This window comes from Microtus pennsylvanicus, chromosome 1, assembly GCF_037038515.1.
Source record: "Microtus pennsylvanicus isolate mMicPen1 chromosome 1, mMicPen1.hap1, whole genome shotgun sequence".
Classification (NCBI taxonomy): Eukaryota; Metazoa; Chordata; class Mammalia; order Rodentia; family Cricetidae; genus Microtus; species Microtus pennsylvanicus.
In genome coordinates, this window is record NC_134579.1 from 143,592,714 (window position 1) to 143,617,354 (window position 24,641).

Below are 24,641 nucleotides of genomic sequence, written 5' to 3' on the forward strand. Positions count from 1 at the left end.
TGGCTATGACTTACCGGGTAAAGTTTCATCTGGCATCTGTCTCCTGTGGGTCTACATGGTTATCCTGACTCCATCTTCTTTCTCCCAGCATTCAGTTTAATTTTCCAGGCCTAGCTCTACTATATCCCATCACAAGCCAAGGAAGATTTTTTTATTCATTAACCAATCATATTGACAGCATACAGAGGGGACTCCCACATCATGGAAATCATGGATCTCTTTGTATTCTTCTACAGTCCACCCTCGAGTTATGCCAAGACCATTTATTGAATATGTTTGCTTTCTTCTGTTGTATAATTTTGACTCTTTGTCAAAAATCAGGTGTTCAGAGGCGTGTGGGTTTATTTTATGGTGTTCAATTCAATTCCATTGATCCATGTGCCTGTTTTTAACCAATACCAAACTATTTTAATACTATAGCTTTATAGGAGAACTTGAAGCCAGGGTTGGTGATTCCTCTGGAAGTTTCTTTACTATACAAGATTGTTTTAACTAACCTGAGTATTTTGTTTTTCTATATGAAGTTGAGTATTGTTCTTTTGAAGTCTGTGAAGAATTGCACTGGGATTTTGATAGGGATTGCATTGAATCAGTAGATTGTTTTTAGTAAGATTGCCATTTTTGAGTGATCTCCATGGTAGTGGGCCTGAGACAGCACCTCCACAGAAGCAAGTATAAGGGAGCAGCTGCCAAGGGAGTATACTGGACAGAGCCAGTGACCTCTGCAGGAATGGGAGCAAGTCAGGTACCTCCAAGGGAGCAGGCCCAAGCCAAAGACCTCCACAGGAGCAGGCTTAGGCCAGGGACATCTACAGAAACAGGCCTGAGCCAGTGATCTCCACTGGAGCAGGCCTGAGGCATCAACCTCAACAAGAATAGGTAAAAGGGAACATCCTCTGAGGGAGCAGGCCCAAGACAGGGACATCTGTGAGAACAGGCCTGAGCCAGCTACCTCAACTGGAACAGGCCCAAGCCAGTAACCTCTACAGAAGCAGCCTTAAGCCAGTGGCCTCTGCCAGAGCAGGCCTGAAGCAACAACCAACATAGGAGCAAGTACAAAGTAGCCACCACTGAAGATGCAAATACAAGCCAGAAACTACTGTAGACCAGGCATGAATCAGTGACTTCTGAGGTAGTAGGGCTGAACCAGCAATCTCTTCCAGAGCAGGCCCAAGGCAGCAAACTCAGCAGAAGCAGCCCCAAACAAGCAACCTCCATGGAGGAAGGCCCAAATGACCCCTGGTATTGGAGAGCAACCTCTGGAAGTGCTGAGATACTTCAGGAACATGGAGAGACCAATGGGGTGACTGACTGGAACTATGGGCCTGACAGCAACACGAGGAGTAACCATCTGAGCCTTGGATCCACTGCCACCTGGAAGATTGATCACTAGAGACACAGACAGTTCCAACTACATCAATCAGAGGAAAAGATGGGTAGACAAGGTAAGAACACACTCAACACCACAAAGAGCAACACGACACCAGTAAAATCTAGTGGCCCTACAACAAGACTTGAACAACCAAATATAGAAGAAGCAGAAGAAAATGACCTGAAAAATAACTTTAGGAGATTGTTTGAGGCACTTAAAGAGGAAGTTAAATATTCCCACAGAAGAGCCTAGAACAGAAAGAGTAAAGACACAGAATGGAAAGAAAAAACAACATTTTGGCATTCCAATATGGAGTTAGAGTAAAAGAAATAAAGCAACACACATTTTCATTTCTGATTTTGTTAATTCAGCTATTCTCTCTCTTCCTTTCGGTTAGTTTGGATAAGAGTTTGTATATCTTGTTGGTTTTCTCAAACAACCAACTCTTGATTCTTTTTATTATTCCCTTTGTTTCTTTTCTTTTGATTTCTGATGTAGGTGGGTCTTCTATCTATCTGTTGTTTCATTGGTTAATTAATAAAGAAAACTGCTTAGCCTGATAGGTCAGAACATAGGTAGGCAAGGAAGACAGAACAGAATTCTGGGAGAAAGAAAGCTAAGTCAAGCAGATGCTATAGCTCTCCTCTCCAAGATGGACGCAGATTAAGATCCTTCCTGGTAAGCCACCACCTCATGGTGCTATACACATTAATAGAAATGGGTTAATCAAGATGTGAGAGTTAACCAGTAAGAGGCTAGAGATAATGAGCCAAGCAGTGTTTAAAAGAATATAATTTATGTGTTGTTATTTCGGGACATAAGGTAGCCAGGACTGTGGGAGCTGGGCAGGAACGCAGCCTGCAGCACCTCACTACAGATTTCAGCACCAAGTTTGATTATTTCCTACCATCTACTCCTCCAGGGTGAGTTTCCTCTTTTGTTCCAGAGCTATCAGGTGTGCTATTAAGTCACTAGTATGAGATTTAATTCTTTTTTTGTTTGTTTAAAATAATAATTTTATTTGACAGATGTAAAAATATTAACCTGTTACCATTTTAAACAAAATTACTCTGGATAGGAAATTGCTTAATGAGATTATTTTCTTGAAATTTTTAAGAGCCAAATATAAAGATTACAAGTGAAAGAAACAGCAATATGAGTTTCCAGCTTGGAAAATCAAACTGTATTAAAGTAACAAGTGATTAGCAGCTTAACCCCTCCAAGTTTTATGGAATGCAATGGTACTCTGGTAAGTATTATTTGAGCTTTAAGACCACATTCTAATCATCTCAATAAGAGTGTCGTCTAGAAAATGGAAGGCATATGCTTGTTAAATTCACCTTTTTATATTTTTATTGTATTTATTTATTTATTTATTTATTAAAACTTTCCCATTTCCCTCCCACTTCCCCCACTCTCCCTCCGCCTCACTCTTTAGTCTTAAGAGAAATCAGGGTGCCCTGCCATGTGGGAAGTCCAAGCTCCCCCATCCATGTTGTAATAGGAGCGGCGGGGCTGCGTCCCCAGCACCCTGGCCGCCTGCTAGCTTATGCCCCGAAATAATTACACAGACACTGTATTCTTTTAAACACTGCTTGGCCCATTAACTCTAGCCCTTCCAGGCTAGTTCTCATATCCCAATCAACCCATCTCTAATAATCTGTGTAGCATCAGTCTTACCGGGAAAGATTCAGCATGTCTGATCTGGCAGCTTGCTTCATGGTGTCTGCCCGGGAGAGGGGAGCATGGCCTCTGTCTGAGGTGTCTTACCTCACTTCCTCCTCCTCCAGCATTCTGTTCTGTTTACTCCTCCCACCTATGTTTTAACTTATGAGGCCAAGCAGTTTCTTTATTACTTAACCAATGACCTTCCTCCATCACATCCAGGTCTAGGAAGGTGTGCATCCAAACAGACTAGGCTTCCCAAAAGCCGGTACATGCAGTAGAATCAAAATCTGGTGTCGTTATCTTTGGCTTCTCAGTCAGCCCTCATTGTCAGCCACATTCAGAGAGTCCAGTTTGATCACATGCTCGTTCAGTCCCAGTCCAGCTGAGCTCCCATTAGATCAGTCTCAGTCCCACCGTCTCAGTGGGTGGATGCACCCCTCACAGTCCTGACTTTCTTACTCATGTTCTCCCTCCTTCTGCTCTTCATCTGGGTCTTGGGAACTCAGTCCAGTGCTATGATGTGGGTCTCTGTCTTTATCTCCATCCATCGCCAGGTGAAGGTTCAGTCTGGATGGTTGTCCTCAACTGAGATTTAATTCTTTTGTTGTTGTTGTTTTTGGTTTTTTTGAGACAGGGTTTCGCTGTGGCTTTGAAGCATATCTTGGAACTAGCTCTTGTAAACTCAGCTGGCTTTGAACTCACAGAGATCAGCCTACCTTGGCCTCCTGAGTGTTTGAGTTAAAGGTATGTGCCACCACCACCCAGCTCCAAATTCTTTATGCAGGCACTTAATGCTATGAACTTTCCTCCTCTTCTTTCATAGAGTCCCATAAATTTGGGTATGTTGTGCATTCATTTTCATTTAATTCTATGAAGTTTTGAATTTCCTTCTTATTTCTTCCTTGACCCAGTAGTGATTCCGTTGAGCATTGTTCAGTTTTCATGAGTTTGTAGGCTTTCTATAATTAGTGCTGCTGTTGATTTTGAACTTTAATCTATGGTGATCTGATAAGATACAAGGGGTTATTCCAATTTTTTGTGTCTGTTGAGAATCACCCTCTCATAATTGGAAACTTCAGTCATCAAAATATAATGACCAATGTTGATTAACTTTGAGTAGACAACAATCTGGCATTTTCCTGTCCTCTTAACATTTCTTGCTCACCAAGAGCTTCTTGCTGATGAACTGTTTTCCCCCTCTGTCCACTATAAGTACTCTGCAAGCACAAACTCTGAGTCCCCTCCTAAACACTTACCTTAGGAAATTACAGCTCTTAGTTGAGTTTCCCTTCTCTTATCCGTAATCAATGCAAATTCTCATTTTTGTGTTAGGACACAAGTCTCCAGCTTTAGGCCAGATACCCACAACTTTAATCAGACTACAGCTCCTGCAGCTCACTCTAGGGCAGAGTGTAGAAACTGTCTGTGCTTTGACCTGACTAATCACAGTTTACAGTACCTGGCTACTCCATGCTCCTTTTCACTTACACTACACTGAACTACATCATATGGTATAAAACACCCCACCACTGCTGAAGGATGATAAAATATCAGACCTTTCTTTCTCCTGGGCATCAAGAAAATACTGATCCAGGATGTTGCCAAGAAATGGAGGGGATTATTAGAACAGGCTCCTCAACCTCCCATCATGATCACTCTCTTAGTAGTTATTTCTCATTCTCTCTCTCCCTAGCACTCTCTTACGTTTACTTTTATTTTTAAAGTTTTTAAAAAGTACTTTTTAGAATTTCCTACATACACATTGTGCTTGAATTATATCCTTCCCACCCCACCCTCTCCTACTCGGCATCCTCTTAGGACTTTCCACACCCTCTCAACTTCATGGGTTTTTCTTTATTATTATTAAATACATATTTATGTATAAATCAATAATGATATAAATACAATTTGATAGGTCCATTTAGTATTTCCCATGTGTATATTGTTCATGGGTGACCTTGTGGGATTAGATTATTTTTAAGGGGTCTCATCCCTAAAGAACACTGACTCTCCCTCTCTCAGAACTCATTAACTACTGGACATCTTTATGTAGGAGTGGAAACTCTTCAGATTTCATCATGTATTCTATAATGTCAATTGATGTTATCATTTTTCAGGTCTATTTATGCAGCCATTTGGTTGACTTTTCTTGAGTGTAGTTATCTCATAATATATAGAAGACGCAATCTAACAGAAGACATCATGATCTTCTGCCTGTGACGGTATTTCCAGTTCTTTTCTAGGATGTGCCAGAGCAAGGTGGTTGTGCTATAGATAGATCAGGTAGGACTGAACACACCATGGTATCTATCTTGCTTAGGATTTTAATGCTGTAAATACCAAGGTCATGACAACTCTTACTAAGAAAAACATTTAATCAGGGCTGGGCTAAAGTTTCAAAGATTTAGCCTATTATCATCATAGTGAAAAGTATGGTGAAGTATGGTGACATGCAGGTGGGCATGGTGCTGGAGAAGGAGCTGAGAGTTCCACATCTTGCTCGACAGGAAGCTGGAGACAGTATGACACACTGGGAGTAGTTTGACCACATGATACTTCAAAGCATGCATCCACAGTGACAAACCTTTTCCAACAAGGGTACAAACACCCTAACAAGGCCACACCTCTTAGTGATACAGATTCATAAGGGCCAAGCATTCAAACATGTGAGTCCATGGGTAATATTCCTATACATATTACTAAGCAGCTGTTGTTCACTGTTGTTGGATTAGTCTTGAATTTCTTGGATGCCCTCTCTACAGAAAAGGGCATTTTTAGTATAGGGCTATGTAGTAGGAGGACACTTGTTTGTTCATGGCTACTCAACCCTGAAATAACCACACAGAAACTGTATTAATTAAATCACTGTTTGACCTATTAGCTCTATCTTTATTGGCTAGCACTTACATCTTAATTTAACCCATTTCTATTAATCTGTGTATTGCCACAGGGCTGTGGCTTACTGGCAAGGTTCTGTCTAGCATCTGTCTCTGGCTTGGCTACATGATATCCCCTAACTCTGCTTTCTTTCTTCCTGCTTTCAGTTTAGATTTCCCCACCTACCTCTATTCTTCTCTGCCAGGCAAAAGACCACTTCTTTATTCATTAACCAAAAAAAGCAACACATGTACATAAGGACCTCCCACACCATTTCCCCTTTTCTGTGTAAATAAAAATGAAGGTTTTGCCACACCTCCTGCTGGTACAACTTCATAAGGGCCAAGCACTCAAACATGTGAATCTATGGGGAATATTCCTACACATATCACCAAGTAGCCATTGTTTACTGCATTTGGATTAGTTTTGCATTTCTTTGATGGCCTCTGTGCAAAAAAAAAAAACACATTTTTAGTGTAGGGCTAGAGCTACACTTGCCTGTGGGAATAAGGATATATATTTAAAATAAACCTAGAAATTAAACAGGTTTAGGAAAGTGGTCATTATGGATATCCTCTAGTCTATAAAATCATTATCCATGTACAGTTGATTGTATTCCAGTACCAGTCAAGATTCCTTCCTTTTGAGCAGCCTGGCATCCTATTAGACAGTTTTTGATTACCTTCCAGGGATAATGGTCACTCTTGAACATATAGGGTTAACTTCCATGCTGGTAATTGCTGTAGTTCGTAGGAATCACAACTGAAGTGGACAATTCACTATTTTCCTCTGTTGCCAGCTTTCATACAATGTTCAAGTACTATACAGTCTAGTCCTCAGAGAAGAGGTTCCTTTACCATATCAGCATGAGCAGGGACTACATGAGTCAGCATCAGGTCTTATGCAGGTATATTACATCTATTAGTTTAGTATTTTTATGAGACTCCTGTCTCTGAGAGAAAGTTAGTTTCTAACCCTTGTGTCTGCTCTTGGGAAACTTTTGATCCTGTTGGGTTGCAAGGTCTAACACCAATGTGATAATTTTGTTTCGTATCATTATATTTGATTTTGTAATTTTTTGTTATCTCTTAGGGTCCTATTCTTCTCTAAAGAGAAAAAGAAAGGGAGTGGATCCCAGTGATAGGGAGGTTGGTAGGAACTGAGAAGGGTTGAGAGAGGGGAATCTATAAAGAGTGTTTATTGTATGAGAAAGGAATATATTTTCAATAAAAGGGGAAAAGTTCCTTCATCAAAGTGATTAATGGCATTTAAATATTTAATTAGATGAACTTTGTTTTTAAAGTAGTAATACTATTAACACTGGTAGTGAAATTTGAGAACTTCCTGTCAGTTTTTCAGATTGCTAAAATTTCCATGACTACTCAACAGTGATAGGGGTAATAGTGACTTACATGAAACAGACAAATACCCAGAAGCCCAGAACCTACAGAAATGGATACATGATGAAACACAATACAGATGACATGAATAACTCTTAAGACTGAATCAATAAAGAAGTTTGGCAAAAGTGAAAATTTTTAATGATGGAAACAGACAAATGAAGGGTATAAGAGAGGCCAGTGCATTGGAGGCACATGTGAAAAACCACTACCAACTCGGTACTCACTGGGGACACAGATAACTTTCATTCTAAGCATGCTGTGGCGGCCACTTTTCTTCAGTATTCTCTTAGATATCCTAGACAAAACAATTACACAGCACAAATAAATGAAATTTGGACAAATAATTGTGTGTATAATAGATCTGCAGATGGCATGAACTTATTTTTTTAATCCTAAAGATTATACAGTAGTTTCTGGAACTGGTGAAAAACACACCCATCTGAGATCCACTACTGTAAACTAATATTGCACACAAAACAATAGATTCCCTGTTTGGTCACATGCATAGAGAAGCTAAATGGCAAGGAAGACTCAATTTAGGACATCTGTACCTCCCTTAGAGAAAGAAATATAAAAGATTTGTGGATGGATTGGGGTAGGTTAGGATGGGAGCAAGTGGAATCTCCCTGGAAGATACAAGAGTGACCCTATAAAGACTCTGGGTACTGAGGCATAGGTAACCTGAACCAGTCATCTACTGTAACCACAGGAAACTTTAACAAAGGGACTGGGGACACCAATCCAGCCACAAAACATTTGACCTACAATTTGTCTATTCTGAAATATATACAGGGGTAATGTTTGAAGAGAACTTGTTGGATTGGCCAAATAATAACTGATCCAAATTAAAGTCCATGCCATAAGAGGGAGACCAGACCTGATCTTGCCTAGGTTGCTAGGAAGCAGACAGAGGATGACAGCCCAGAAATTAAGAAGAGAAACAAACACAACCGAAAAAATATTTCAATGAAATGCTGACTAATTAACTTTTGTTATACTAGAAGATCAGTGACCAGCCTAATTGTTATCAGAGTGCCATCATCCCGAAAAATATGAAAACAGATGCAGAGATATACAGACAAACATTTGGCAGAACCTGTGGAACCCCAAAGAATAGTGGAAGGATGGATCATAGGAACCAGAGAGGTCAAGGATGCCATGAACACATGGACCAGAGAAACAACTGAGCAGGGCTTATAGAGGATCACAGAGACCGAAGTGATAATCACAGACCCGGTATGGCTTTGAGCTAGGGCCTTAGAGTATAAGTTATGGTGATGCAGATTCTTCGGGAACTCCTAAAGGTGGAAATAGGGGACATCTCTGACACTTTTGCCGGCCTTTGGACCCTTTTCTTCCTACTGGGTTGCCTCTCTAAGCTCTGATATGAGAGATGGTGGCAAGTCTAACATAACTTGATATGCCATGTTCTGTAGATATCCCTATCATTTTTGAAGGGAAAGAGAAGAGGAGTGGATCTGGGGTAGAGGGAAAGTAGAATTTAAAAACGAGTGGGTGGAGGAGGTAACTGTGGTCAGTATGTAATATATAAGAGGAAAATAAAAAGGAAAGAAATACATATTAACAGAAAAACACTTATGTTCAAAATCCCACTGTGAAGGCCACTTTCAGGATGAAAACACTGTGCTCTGCCCTTATGTGAAGGATGTTACTTCTGTGCATCAAACAAAATGGATCAAAGCTGTTTAGAAACCAGCGATGACCACAGTGAAAATAGACAGACCCTTCTCCTGCCACTCTTCCTCACTTCACATGGCTGGCTGGTGTGCAGGCACATTGGATTTAGGTGAACTAGTGAAATGAGGAATGTGTTTGATCATATGAGAGGATGTTTTTCTCAAAGAAAACAATGCATCACTTTCAGAGTATACTTAGGGCAACCAAAAGCTTTAGGGCTCCTAAAATTAGTTTGCATGAATACTGAGAGATCGTTATATATTTGAACCACAAGCTAAGCTTTTGAGGCTGTAGATTTTTGTTGATGTTATTTTCTTTTTAAGACAGCATCACCAGAATTCCTGGCCTTCCCTTGTATGCACATGTATCCAGGACTATAGGCGGGAGTCACCATGCTGGCTAAACCTGAGTAGTACCTAATCATTTTCACCACATAATTTTTCTACATTTGTACCCATTGATTAAATAAATGTCAGCATTCTACCCTGGAATGGGAGGAGAGGTCACTCACTCATCACGGCCAAGAGACTGGGAGACTGGTCTTCATACTGATTTGGTTGGAGACCTCACACTTGTATTCTCCAGCATCCTCACTCCTGACAGGATCTATTCTGAGTCCACACTTTGTTGGGGACAGAGTCATCCTTCCTAGGTGAGGCATACTCTTGTTATTGAAGATCCAGCGGATGGAGACATCAGTGTCGGGTGAAATGCAAGTGAAGATCACAGATGTACCTCCTGTGACTGTGCTGTCACTGATATTCACAAAGGGCTGTGTCACAGACTCTGTGAAGAAACAGAGAATACCAAATGGCAGTCATCCAGAGAGTCCAACCAGGCTCTCTTTAGTTCAGACTTTATAAATTTTCCAGGGGTGAGAATTTGTAGCTGTGGTTAGACACATAACTTATGTTTTAGATCTGCCAACCAGGGACTGTAGGACCCTAATTCAGGCACTGTTTTCTGTGTCCCCGTTTCACTGGGATAGGACACACAATGCATGATCATTGCCATGTCCATAAGTTAAGCTTAGTTATGAGCAATGGTCTGAGCTTGGGATGGGGGAACTGGTGACATCAATAGCTTCTTTTACTATTTAGCTGCAAAAAACAATTCCCTAGTCTGGATTCCTGAGGTGAAGGAGAAAAGAGGAGTAACTACCTCTTCAATTTCTTCCCTTGGTGCCTTGAACTTCCAGTGAGGTCTCATAAACCCTTCAGAACATTAGGCTAATGGCCCAGACACCTGTCCACTGAGTCATATGAAAAGGAGACGCACAGGTGACCGACCAAACTGCAGCTGTCATGGCAGCAGACAGCTGGTTTTACACTTTAGGATCGTAGGTCCCATGACTTGGACAGTCAGTAAAGCCTTGTTCCCTGTGACTCTGATGAAAATCTAGACAAACAGCTGCAAAAATCTCCCCAGCGTCACCTTGAGTCCAGCCTGGGGCAAAGTTGTAGAGTTGGAACTTTCTGGTTCTCGGTGTGGGGACACTAAGATTTAATATTCAGGGACTGCCTGACTCCAACAGAATCTTTCTGGGGACATGTGCATGGTGAGAGCTCCAGGTGTCTGGACTGAAGCTGATATCCTGGGGCTGAGTTTACACCTTTCTGTATGAAAGTTCCTCCTTTCTGTAACAAAAGACAATTGTGGGGTTCTGATCTATTACAGCTTGTCTACCCCATGTGTGTCCTGCAGTAGAGACCCAAACCACAGTGCGGGGACACAATGCAGTGGAGAAGAGTGCAAAAACAGACCAATCCTGACAGGTTAGTGTATGAAGTGGGATCAGACTCTTCAAGCAGTTGGAGACCATAGAGAGTCACTTACTCTTTACATAAAATTCCACGTATGCTTTTTCAATTTTGGAATCTTTTTTTAAAACTGCTAGTGTGTAGATTCCTGCATCTTTCTCAGTGAGATCCTGGAGCATCAGGGATCCATTATTGTACACTATATCTCTTCTTCTGGCTTCAGGCCCCCAGATGATGGAATTCGTGGCTCTCCAGTATTCTACAACTTTACTGACCGGGTTCCTATACTTTGATTTATGCCAGGAAAAGGCTTTCAGATCTTCTGGAAGATTATGAACTTGGAGAACTACGCCTTCCCCTTCAGCTGCATAGCGAGGCACTGGTTGGATCATGAGTTGGGAAGAAGTGAAAGGGTTGCAGTACTGAGAATGAGAAGCTGAGAGGGGAAAGAGAAAAAAAAGTCATCACATGGGGATCATTATTCTTGGTGAAAAGATGTTAAACTCCATTCTGATCAGATGGATTCATCACTCCACCTAGAGTTGCAGGTGTGTGTGTGTGTGTGTGTGTGTGTGTGTGTGTGTGTGTGTGTGTGTGCGTGCGTGTATCCAACTTAGTAGAAAGTAGATACATGACCTCCTCCTTTCCAACAGTGCCCCTGATACCATCGCGTCCTCTGCATGAAACTGCCCCTGGCGTGTGTATATGGCTGCTCCCTCACTGCCCTCAGACACTACACACACACATGAACACTGGGGTTCGAGATGATGGATGATGACTCCTCTGAACTCAACAGGCCTGAAACTTTCACGTTGTAGGTTTTTCTTTTTTTTACTTTGAAGCAACACTCAACCCATGACTTCAATAATAGAAATGCTTGCTCTATCAAGTATCCATTAGGTTTGGGGCTATGTGGAACCTGGGGAACAGTCTGATCTTCAAGGCAGATTCATGTCTTTAAAATGCTTGAGTAATAGGCTGAATGGTTTTATGTCAACTTGACACGGCTACAGTCATTTGACAAGAAAAAGTCTCAGTTGAAAACTCCACCACCAGATTGGCTGGTGGGCTAAGCTACAGGACATATTTTTAAATTTGGAATTGATGCAAAAGAATTCAGACCAATACAGGCAGTTCAAGCATTGGGCAAGGAATCTTGGGTGATATAAGAGAGTTGTTGGAGCAAGCATGAAGAGCAAGCCAAATGGAAGCACTCTGCCATGGTCTCTGTACCTGGATTTTATTCGTGACACTCTCAATTTGGAGCTAATAAATACCCTAGCTTGACATGGATGTTCCAAAACCATTTTCCCTATCAGCCTTGAAAGGATGTAAGAGTAGAGCACTAGAAAATGCTCCCTGGTGTCACTTTAGTCCAATCTTGGAAAGATGACAGAATTCAGGGTTCCCTGATCTACATTCACAAGAGACTGGTCTGACTCTGACATCTTAGACAGAGTTGTTTTCCATCAATGTCTTTTTTGATGCAGATGGACTCAGAAGATGGAAGGTGAGCTCTGGCCATTTGTCTCTACCAGTGTGACCTACATTAAGTGCACAAATCTCCCCCTGGGAACACAATATAGAGGAGAAGGGCAGCTAGGCCAGCCATGGCAGTCCTGTATGTCTAAGGCTTACCAGGTACTGAACAATCACAGAGAATCACTTACTGTGGACCTGGAGTTGTATCTGTGCTTCTTCACTTCTCAAATCTGTTCTCAGAATAGCTAGAGTGTACAGTCCAGGGTCTTTCTGAGTGACACCATGAAGCAGCAGGGATCCATCACTGTGCAACGTCTCTCTGCCACTGTATGCAGGCCCCCACACAGTTGCTTTCCTGCCTGGTATGTATCGGGCAACCTCAAGTTTCTTGGACGCAGTCATCCATTTGAACCAGGCAAGGGCTTTAATATTCTCTGGTGGATTGTGAACGAGTAGAAGAACACTTCCCCCTTCAGTAATGCAGGGTGGCACTGATTCAATAGTAGGTTTGGCAGAGGTGACATGGCGCCCACAAGTCCAAAAGATGGCTAGAAGGGAAGAGAGAGATCCAACCAAATTTGAACTTTTGGATCTGACTAAGATGAGGCCCCGTGTCCACTGCTCAACCTAGGTATGTGAGTTACTCCCTGTCCTTCTTGGTGAAGGTAAGCACCCAATGTTGATTCCTTTGGGATCTTTCTCAAGGACACACTCTTTTGAGAACCCCGGGAGTCTAGACATAGCCTGTTATTGTTATCCTAGACTGAGTTACCCACCATCTGTCCACCTGCCTGTAAAGAGAAGTCAAATGAAGGACTGTGATCTATTGTCATTACTCTACACTGTGCATATCCTACACTGAATACTCAAAGCACAAAATTGGGTTGCAGTGCACAGGGGAGGGAGGCACAGGCCACTCTACTGTGTGTGTCCTGTGAAATGAAATTCACCCAGAACCCAGAATTCACAAAATCACTTACTGTGCACATGAAGGTACATGGTTGCTGTTGACACAATAAATACATGTCTATTTAATATTCGTAGTATATAGAATCCTGTATCCTTCTTGGTGACGTTTCTCAGCAGCAGGGATCCATTGCTGTATACTGTCTCTCTACCACTGTGAAAGGGCCCTGGTACACTTAAATTTTTGTCCAGGAAATACGTTCCAATTCCATGGTCCATATTTTCCACACTTTTGGACCAGACTAAAGCTTTAGAACTCCTTGGCAGACCGTTGACAAAAAGAAGGACATTTTCACCTTCAACCACTTGGGGTGGGAGAGATTCAATTCTGACTTTGATGGCTGTGGGCAGGTGCCAGCATGTTAAAAAGGAGGCTGGAAGGGAGCAGAGAAAAACCATCAATGTTGAGTTTATTTGACCATTGCTCAGCTAAGATGGGGGGAAAGAAATGTGTCCATCTTTCATGGTGAGCAACATGATTTTCATTCCCTCAGAGCCTCACACTGTATGACCAATTCCCTTAGGAATCCTCTGCTCAGGTATCTGTCTGCCTCCCCCATAAGTGTCCCCATATCACTCCTCACATAGAATATTTTGTGATGCCTTTCTGAACTCCTCTGGAGAATCCTCCCTTTCTGACTTTTTTCTCTGTCCACTTTATAGTTCCAGTCAACCCAAGACTTCATCTTGCAGATACACTGATGTCAGGTCCACAAGAGCCAAGGCCTTGAGAGGACAGGGATTAGTGTGGCTGTTTTGGAAACTTCATCTCCTGGGAAAGATTCAGCAACTTGAATAAAGGAAAAGAAAGAAGGAAGAAAGGAAGAAAGGAAGGAAGGAAGGAAGGAAGGAAGGAAGGAAGGAAGGAAGGGAGGGAAGTAGGAATGGAGGGAGGACAGAAGAAAAGAAGGAAGGAAGGAAGAAAGAAAGGAAGGGAGGGAGGGAGGGAGGGAGGGAGGGAGGGAGGAAGGGAAGTAGGAATGGAGGGAGGACGGAAGGAAGGAAGGAAGGAGGGAAGGAAGGAAGGAAGGAAAGAAGGAAGGAAGGAAGGAAGGAAGGAAGGAAGGAAGGAAGGAAGGAAGGAAGGAGGTATGTGTCCCCATGAGATTATCTACATAGTTCCCAGGTTTGGAGTTAATGGCAATAATTATATTCACGTGTGATTTAAATTATTTTAATTTACTAATGTATATTATATGTATATTTCTGAAGGCAAGTGTCTCCATGTATGCACGTGAAGAGTGTGCCAAAATCTGTATAGAAACATACGTTTCATTTTGCCCATGTGGGTACATGCCACAGAACATATGTGAAGACACTTGTCTCAATGTTAGCATCTGCAGATATACACCACAGCACCTGTGTGGAGGGCAGGGAAGAGCCTTCCAGAATCTGTTCTCTCTTTCTACAATGAGGCAGCTGAGGATTAAATTCAGGTTGTCATGTCTCCACACACTCAGCCATCTCTATGGTACACCCCTGTTTGATTTCTATTTGGATGGTCATGCTGTCATGGTTGGCAACAGCTATGTTAAAACACTGCAGACAAAGTAATTCACTGTGAATATTGAGTGCTTGAGGCTTGTCTCTCCCCCTCATCACATCTGTCTGCTCAGGCTGCTGAGCCTCAGTCCCTCGTTGTACCTTCTTCCCTATGACTTCAAACAGAAACCTCAAGTCTTCTCTCAAGTTCCTGACCTCATTAGAAGACTACAGCTTGTTCTGAGATTCTCTCTACCCTCACAGTCAGAGAGTGTATACCCTTACCTGTGAGCAGAAGCCCCTGCAATGAGGTACACCCATTGCAGAGAAGAACAGAGGACACCTCCATCTCCCTTCTCACTGTACAATCCTCCCTTTAGGAGAAGAGCTTCAGTTCCAGCAAGTAGCTCAGTCTCTGCTGTTCTTCTTTCCTCTGAGCTGAGTTTCCTCTCAGACAGGAAAACTTCCCAGAACCCAATGGGCTGTTGGGGGTAGATTATGTGTCCAAGGAACTGCCTTGTCCCCTCCACTCTCAGTACTGCCCTGTATCCCTCTTGACTTCCCTTTATGTTTGTCCTCCAATGAACACATTGAGCAACAATGCTGATAAGCATCCCCACACCCTCAGAGAACAACGGCTCTTCTGAGGGCTTATATCTGCTGTGTCCTTGCCTTAGGTCTGTTAACACCAGAGGGAGCCTTTATCACAACCATGTGTCCTGTGACAAAAATACCTAACTGAGCATGCTGTCTGTCCTGTGCTTTCAATGCTCTATAAAGATGGTATTTATTTAATTCCAAAAGGAAGGTGACAGATGTCTCTGAAGGTGGGAGGGAGACTAGATGTATGATAACTATGAGTGAAGGTCAATTCTTTATCAATAATGTCACCAGTCAAAGTTCTGAACAAAGAGAGATGGCCAGGAGCCTTTAATTACTGCTCACCTGGTATTGATGTCATTTTGGTATATAGTATCTATCTAAAAAATTATCCATTTCTTTTACATTTTTCAATTTTGTGGCATTCAGGCTTTTGTAGTAAGGCCTAATGATTCTCTGAATTTCCTCAGTATCTGTTGTTATGTCTCCCTTTTCATTTCTTATTTTGTTAATTTGTGTGTTCTCTCTCTGCTTTTTGATTAGTTTGGATAGTGGTTTGTCTATCTTATTGATTTTCTCAAAGAACCAGCTCTTTGTTTCATTGATTCTTTGGATTGTTTTCTGCGTTTCTGTTTTGTTGATTTCAACTTCAGTTTAATAATTTCCAGTCTTCCTCTCCTCCTGGGTGAGTCTGCTTCTTTTTTTCTAAGGCTTTCTGGTGTGATGTTAAGTCTCTGATCTGAACTTTATCCGTTTTCTTTATGTGGGCACTTAGTGCTATGAACTTTTGCCTTCATAGTGTTACATAGGTTTGGGTATGTTGTGTCTTTATTTTCATTGAATTCAAGGAAGACTTTAATTTCTTTCTTTATTTCTTCTGTGACCCAGTGGTGGTTCAGTAGTTGATTGTTTAGTTTCCATGAGTTCGTAGGCTTTCTGGGGGTGCTATTATTGGTAAATTCTAACTTTACTCCATGGTAATATGATAAAACACAGGTGGTTACTCTGGGGTTTTTTTGTATCTGTGGATGTTTGCTTTGTGAGTATGTGATCAATTTTCGAGAAGGTTCCATGATATGCTGAGAAGAAAGTATATTATTTCCTGTTTGGGTGAAATGTTCTATAGATGTCTGTTCAGTCTACTTGATTTACTACATCTGTTAGTTCTCTTATTTCTCTGTTAAGTTTCTGTGGTTGATCTGTCCATTGGTGGGAGATAGGAGTGTTGAAATATCCTACTATTAGTGTGTGGGCTTTGATGTGTGATTTGAGTTTTAGTAATGTTTCTTTTACATATGTGCATGCTTTTATATTAGGGGCATAGATATCTAGGATTGAGATCTCATTTTGATGAATTGTTCTTGTTTTGATTAAAAAGTGTCCTTCTCCATCTCTTCTCATTGATTTTAGTTTGAAATCAATTTTGTTAGATATTAGAATAGCCACACCCACTTGCTTTTTAAGTCCATTTGATTGGAAAAACTTATCCCAACCCTTTACTCTGAGGTAGTATCTGTCTTTGAGGTTGAGATGTGTTTCTTTTAAACAGCAGAATGCTGTATCCTGTTTTTGTATCCAGTCTCTTAACCTGTGCCTTTTTATAGGTGAATTGAGTCCATTGATATTAAGTGATATTAACGACCAGTGGTTTTTAACTCTGGTTATCTTTTGGTGATAGTGTTTGTGAGTTTCCCTTCTTTGAGTTGTGTTGTTGGAGGGTTATCATGTCTGTGTTATTGTGGGTGGTGTTAGCTTTCTTTGCTTGAGGTTTTTTTTCTAATGCTTTCTGTAAGGTTGTATTTGTGGACACATATTGTTTAAATCTGTTTTTGTCATAGAATATCTTGTTTTCTCCGTCGATGGTTAAAGGAAGATTTGATGGATATAGATGTCTGGGCTTGCAGGAAGCAAATTTAAGAACATGACACCTGCCAAGCAGTGGTGTAGGTGGGATAAAATGGTAGTTCAATGGGTTATAAGTGTTTGTCATTGTTTAGAGTATTTGGTTACAAGCTGTTATTGGTAATGGTCAGGGAAAAAGCTAAACAGAATAGATTACATTCAGGGTTCTTTTTTTATTGAGAAAAGGAAAAAAAACAAGTTTCTACCTCCTCCCAGCCTCCCATTTCCCTCCCCCTCCTCCCACCCATCTCCCCCTCCTCCCACCCTTCTCCCCCTCCTTCCATTCCTCTCACCCTCCCTCTCCAGTCCAAAGAGCAGTCAGGGTTCCCTGCCCTGTGGCAAGTCCTAGGTCCTTCCTCCTCCGTCCATATCTAGGAAGGTGAACATCCAAACTGGCTAGGCTCCCACAAAGCCAGCACATTGCTTAGGATCAAAACCTCGTGCCATTGTCCTTGGCTTCTCATCAGCCCTCATTGTTCACCATGTTCAGAGAGTCCAGTTTTAACCCATGCTTTTTCAGTCACAGTCCAGCTGGCCTTGGTGAGCTCCCAGTAGATCAGCTCCATTGTAGTAAAAAGGGCGGCGGGGCTGTGTCCCCAACACCCCAGCCGCCTGCTTGGCTAGCTTTTGCCCCAAAATAATTACACGAACACTGTATTCTTTTAAGCACTGCTTGGCTCTTTAGCTCTAGCCCTTACTAGCTAACTCTGATATCCCGATCAACCCATCTCTAATAATCTGTGAGCACCGGTCTTATCGGGAAAGATTCAGCATGTCTGACCTGGCGGCTTGCTTCATCGCGTGCCTCTGCCCAGGAGCCGGGAGCATGGAGTCTCTCTCTGAGGCGTCTGCTCCCGAGAGGAGAGCTGTCGAGTCTGAGCTCACTTCCTTTCCTCCCGGCGTTCTGTTCTGTTTACTCCACCTACCTATGCTCTAACCAATAAAATGGGCCAAGGCAGTTCCTTTATTAGCCAATGACCTTCCTCCATCACTCCACTGTCTCAGTGGGTGGGTGCACCCCTCATGGTCCCGACTTCTTTGCTCATGTTCTCCCTCCTTCTGCTCCTCATTGGGACCTTAGGAGCTCAGTCTAGTGCTCCAGTGTGGGTCTCTGTCTCTATCTCCATCCATCACCAGATGAAGGTTCTATGATGATATGCAAGATATCGTCAGTATTGCTCTAGGATAGGGTCATTTCAGGTTCCCTATCCTCAGCTGCCAAAGGAACTAACTGGGGACCTCGGCTTGGGCTCTTGGGAGCCACTCTAGGTTCAAGTCTCTTGCCAACCCTAAGGTGGCTCCCTTAACTAAGAATTGTGCTTCCGTGCTCCCCTATTCAACCTTCCTTTATCCCAATCATCCTTTTTCACCAAGTTCCCCCCATCCTGCCCTTCTCCCTTTTCTCTCCCCATCTCCCCTTACCCCCATCCCACCCCACCCCAAAGATCCCAATTTTCCCCCGGCAATTTTGTCTGCTTCCCATAGCCAAGAGGATAACTATATGTTTTTCCTTTGGTTCACCTTCTTACTTAGCTTCTTTAGGATCACCAATTGTAGACTCCGTGACCCTTATTTATGGCTAGAAACCAATTATGAGTGAGTACATCCCATATTCATCTTTTTGGGTCTGGGTTACCTCACTCAGAATAGTGTTTTCTATTTCCATCCATTTGCACACAGAATTCGAGAAGTCATTGTTTTTTACCGCAGCGTAGTACTCTAATGTGTAGATATTCCACACTTTCTTCATCCATTCTTCCATTAAGGGGCATCTAGGTTGTTTCCAGGTTCTGGCTATTACAAATAATACTGCTATGAACATGGTTGAACAAATGCTCTTGTCATATGATAGGGCATCTCTTGGGTATATTCCCAGGAGTGGTATTGCTGGGTCCAGGGGTAGGTTGATCCCGAATTTCCTGAGAAACCGAAACACTGATTTCCAAAGTGGTTGCATAAGTTTGCATTCCCACCAGCAATGGATGAGGGTACCCCTTCCTCCACAGCCTCTCCAGCAAAGGCTATCATTGGAGTTTTTTATTTTAGCCATTCTGACTGGTGCAAGATGATATCTCAAAGTTGTTTTGATTTGCATTTCCCTGATCGCTAAGAGGTTGAGCATGACCTTAATTGTCTTTTGGTCATTTGAACTTCCTCTGCTGAGAATTCTCTGTTCAGTTCAGTGCCCCATTTTTCAATTGGGTTAATTAGCATTTTAAAGTCTAGTTTCTTAAGTTCGCTATATATTTTGGAGATCAGACCTTTGTCTGTTGTGGGGTTGGTGAAGATCTTCTCCCAGTCAGTAGGTTGCCTTTTTGTCTTGGTGACAGTGTCCTTTGCTTTACAGAAGGTTCTCAGTTTTAGTAGGTCCCATTTATTCAATGTTGCCCTTAATGTCTGTGCTGTTGGGGTTACACAGAGGAAGCGATCTCCTGTACCCATCTGTTGTAGGGTACTTCCCATTTTCTCTTCTGTTAGGTTCAACATGTTCTGACTGATAGTGAGGTCTTTAATCCATTTGGACTTGAGTTTTGTGCATGGTGATAGATATGGGTCTATATTCATTCTTCTACAGGTTGACATCCAGTTATGCCAGCACCATTTGTTGAAGATGCTTTCTTTCTTTCCATTGTATACTTTTGGCTCCTTTATCAAAAATGAGGTTTTCATAGGTTTGTGGGTTAAAATTCGGGTCTTCTATATGATTCCATTCGTTGACTTATCTGTTTTTATGCCAGTACCACACTGTTTTCATCACTGTAGCTCTGTAATAGAGTTTGAAGTCAGGGATGGTAATGCCTCCAGACAATCCTTTATTGTATAGGATTGTTTTGGCTATCCTGGGTTTTTTTTGTTTTTCCATATAAAGTTGATTATTGTCCGCTCAAGAACTATAAAGAATTTTGATGGGACCTTGATGGGGATTGCATTGAATCTATAAATTGCCTTTGGTAGAATTGCCATTTTTACTATGTTGATTCTCCCAATCCAAGAGCAAGGGAGGTCCTTCCATTTTCTGGTATACTCCTCAATTTCTTTCTTCAATGCCTTAAAGTTCTTGTCAAATAGATCTTTCACTTCCTTGGTTAGAGTTACCCCAAGATATTTTATGCTGTTTGTGGCTATCGTGAATGGTGAAGCTTCTCTGATTTCCCTCTCTGCTTCCATATCCTTTGTGTATAAGAGGGCGACTGATTTTTTGGAGTTGATCTTGTATCCTGCCACATTACTAAAGGTGTTTATCAGCTGTAAAAGTTCTTTGGTGGAGTTTTGGGGGTCGCTTATTTAGACTATCATATCGTCTGCAAATAACGAAAGTTTAACTTCTTCCTTTCCAATTCGAATCCCCTTGATCCCCTTATGTTGTCTTATTGCTATTGCTAGAACTTCAAGCACTATATTGAAGAGGTATGCTGAGAGTGGACAGCCTTGCCGTGTTCCTGAGTTTAATGGGATGGCTTTGAGTTTCTCTCCATTTAATTTGATGTTAGCTGTTGGCTTGCTGTATATAGCTTTTATTATATTTAGGTATGACCCTTGTATCCCTAATCTCTCCAATACTTTTATCATAAAGGGATGTTGAATTTTGTCAAATGCTTTTTCAGCATCTAATGAAATGATCATATGTTTTTTTTCTTTCAATTTATTTACATGATGGATTACATTGATAGATTTTCGTATGTTGAACCACCTTGCATCCCTGGGATGAAGCCTACTTGATCATAATGGATAATTTTTCTGATGTGTTCTTGGATTCATTTTGCCAGTATTTTGTTGAGGATTTTTGCATCGATGTTCATGAGTGAGATTGGTCTATAAATCTCTTTCTTGGTCACTGGTTTCTGGTGGCTTCATGTTGCTTTTCAGCTTGTTGGGCGAATTCTTGCCTTGGCATCTGCCCATATCTTCTTCCAAATGCTCCCTTAAGGATCTTCTTTTACTGGATCAGGTCTCCTTGCCTACCCAAAGCTTTCTCTCCCCAACTCTGGGTCTCCTGGCGCCCCAACGCTGGCTCTCCTCAACGCTGGCTCTCCGTGCTGATGGGGCAGCTCACAAACAAAGCGCCTACCCTGCTTGGTGCAGGCAGGCCATAAAAGCAAAGGAACTCCCACCCACTTGGGTGCCCCGAGGATTCGGACCCAGTGCCAAGACAGGCTGGGCTGGGTGATGTTATGTGCCGAAAGAGGGCTCAGGGTTCTTTTTCGAAAATAAAAACAAGCACACATATATAGGTGTGTGTGTATATATATATATGCATATTCATATGTGTATATATTGGGTGACAACATCTTTGGGGGCTCTGGAAAAGAAAATTTTGGGTTAGTTGTCAAGTCCTGGGATAGGTAGCTCTATCACTTGTTGTAGGAGGGTCATCTGTCTATGTGTTACTTTCATTGGTTAATAAAGAAAACTGCCTTGGCCCTTTGATAGGACAGAAAATTAGGTAGGCCGCATAGACAGAACAGAATGCTGGGAAGAAGGGAAGTGAGGAAGTCGCCATCCTTCTCCTCTCTGAGACTGATGCAGATTAAGATATTTCCTGGTATGCCACCACCTCGTGGTGCTACACAGATTACCAAATATGGGTTAAAGCAAGATGTGAGAATTAGCCAATAAGAGGCTGGGACTAATGGGCCAGGCAGTGTTTAACTGAATACAGTTTCCATGTAATTATTTTGGGTAAAGCTAGCCTTTCAGGAGCCGGGCGGCGGGAAGCGGCCTGCAGCTCCTTCTACATACATGTTGTATAGTTTCTTTGTAATGGGCTTGTCTCAAGTCCTAACTAAAGTAGTCTGTGAGATTGGATCATATGAGCTAGCCATCTCAAAATTGTTCTGAGTAGTTTGTAGCCCAAAGCCAATCTTTAGGTAGTGTTTTTCAGTTTAGTGCTATTATAGTACTGGAGGAATCTTTGTGGGGCCTCATCATTCAAAGGTCACTGTTTGGTGTGGTCATGGTTCACTGCATAAAACTGATAGAGACTTGCTCTTCCTGTAAGCAGCCAGAGGTGACCTGTGAAGATGGTTTGCTACTCTCTTGACCCAGAAAACCCTACAAAATCATACAAATCGAGAGGATCAAACCTTCGGGTTCACTTTAAGAACACCCGTGAAATGGCCCAGGCCATCAAGGTTATGCATATCTGAAAAGCCACCAAGTATCTGAAAGATGTCACTTTGAAGAAGCAGTGGGTGTCATTCTGATGGTACAATGGTGGAGTCAGTAGGTGCGCCCAGGCCAAACAGTGGGGCTGGACACAGGGTCGGTGGCCAAAAAAGAGTGCAGAATTTTTGCTGCACATGCTTAAAAATGCAGAGAGCAATGCTGAACTGAAGGGTTTAGATGTGGACTCTGGTCATTGAGCATATCCAGGTAAACAAAGCACCTAAGATGCGCCGAAAAACTTACAGAGCTCATGGCCGGATTAACCCATACATGAGCTCCCCCTGCCACATAGAGATGATCCTCACTGAAAAGGAACAGATTGTTCCAAAGCCAGAAGAGGAGGTTGCACAGAAGAAAAAAATATCTCAGAAGAAACTGAAGAAACAAAAACTTATGGCATGGGAATAAATTCAACATGAAATAAATGCAAAAAAAACTGATAGAGACTCAAACCTGAAATCATGTACAGGAAGGGTAGAAGAAGATTTTTGCCTAGAATTAATTAGTACTATATATGACCATTAATATCATGACAAAATTTAAACATACATATATATGTATGTCTTATAAATTTGTGATAATATGTTTGCCTAAAGAAAAGCTTTAAAGATACAATACAAAACCAAAGGATTATGAGATTAGTGGCCATAAAATAGTACTTAAATATTTGTTTTTCTTCTGTCCCATATCAGGTGGCTCTTCTGACATGAGATAGAGATTTTGGATTTCACTTTAGTAAGCATGCTTGGATTTAGAGAAAAAGAGAGCCACATTTTAACTCCAAAGACAGCTTTTCAATTTTTCTTTATTTATTTATCTATTTTTAAAAAATCTTTTCTCATTTTACATGCCAATTCTTGTTCCCACTCACTCCCCTCCTCCTGCTCCTCCCACCTTTCCCCCATCCACTCCTCATGGAAGGTAAGGCTTCCCATGGAGAGTCAACAAAGTCTAGCACATTTCAAAGCCAGCTTTAATCCTGAATTTTACTGCAACTACAAAAACACCATTGGCATTATATGTCTGTAGAAAACCACAGAAACAAACATTTGGAAAGATTTATGAAATTTTATCCTGTTAGATATGTGATATGCCAATAGGCCAATTTACTCTTTTCTTGAGACATTTTTTTCTGGATGATTTGTCATTTTTCTTCAGATCTCTCATTATTCCAGTGGTCTTCATATTCCTTAGCTAGATACCTTTATTTCTCTGAAAAGACAGAAACACAGTTCTTCATCAACCCTAATTTTGGGGAACATTCTCTTTATATGTGATAAAGTGAAAACTGTTTCATAGTTTTCTAGGTAGGTTAAACTACCAACCTAGTTTAGGTAGTAGATTAAATCTAGGTAGGAAGATTAAACATCCATGCTGTTTTATGAAATATCATCTTTTCTAATTATGAGGTATCTCTTGTTCAAGTCAAATATTCATCAATTTTGATGGTATCCATAGCCTTTCTTCTCCTGTGGAAACAAAAGCAAAACCCCTTCCCCAATATGACATATGTCCTGGTTTCCATTCTGAGGCCAGTATACCTGTAAAGTATATTGGCTGATTTAATTCAGAAGTTTTTACTACTATCTCTCACACACATATCTAAAATGCTTAAGTAATGGGAAATTAAAACTTAAACCATGTTATTAATCTATTTTGTTATCTACCAACATAAGATTCCTTCAAAAAAGTTCCCTTGTATGATTCTTCACTCATTAACTCCATTCCTATTCATTCGCAGGTGTCTGAGCCATTTCTAGGGCTTGGAACATTCAAACACAGCAGGGGCATTCTGCCCTCCCAAAGCCCTAGCTGCAATTGACCAGAATGCAGACAGATAGTTGGGAAGTGAATTCAGGGGTTGAATGGAACCACAGAGGGAAAAAAGAAAATAATGATAAAGGAGGGATAGAGATATGGTCCAGTGTATAATAGCACATGCTACTCTTCCAGAGGACCTGAGTTGAGTTCTAAGCACCTATGTGAAGAGGCCTCACAAGGTTACCTAACTCCAGCTCCAGAAGACTCCACAATGTCCCTAGGCATCAACTAGCCAAATGGGAATCTTCTTCTGAGTCTCATTATGAAGAACCCAGCTGCTCCAATGCCCAGGCCCTTAGCCAGCTCTTCTGACGGGCATATGCGACTTTACAGGAAAATCAGGGAACATAAAAAGAGGACCAAGCAAGTTCTTGATCATGACACTCTAACAGTCATATCCGCCTCTGAAAACATCCACCCGGGAGTGCTGGAGAGATGGCTCAG

At 41.7% G+C, this 24,641-nt stretch overlaps 1 protein-coding gene across 1 annotated transcript; it reads right to left on the bottom strand.

Annotated features, from left to right (window-relative positions):
- Positions 1-9,532: 9,532 nt before the first annotated feature.
- On the bottom strand, positions 9,533-12,662 carry LOC142855483 (pregnancy-specific glycoprotein 22-like). The gene is made up of 3 exons (XM_075982002.1): positions 12,449-12,662; positions 10,855-11,214; positions 9,533-9,804 (listed from the first exon to the last, which is right to left on the bottom strand). The coding sequence occupies exons 1-3, from the start codon at positions 12,660-12,662 to the stop codon at positions 9,533-9,535; spliced, it is 846 nt and encodes a 281-aa protein (XP_075838117.1).
- Positions 12,663-24,641: the final 11,979 nt, after the last annotated feature.

Coding starts and splice junctions, on each gene's coding strand:
- LOC142855483 (XM_075982002.1), bottom strand. CDS start 12,662: ATGACTGCGTCCAAGAAACTTGAGGTTGCCCGATACATACCAGGCAGG. Junction 11,215..12,448: donor GATACAACTCCAGGTCCACA/GTAAGTGATTCT, acceptor TTCCCCTCTCAG/CTTCTCATTCTCAGTACTGC. Junction 9,805..10,854: donor CGTGGAATTTTATGTAAAGA/GTAAGTGACTCT, acceptor GTTTCTTCACAG/AGTCTGTGACACAGCCCTTT.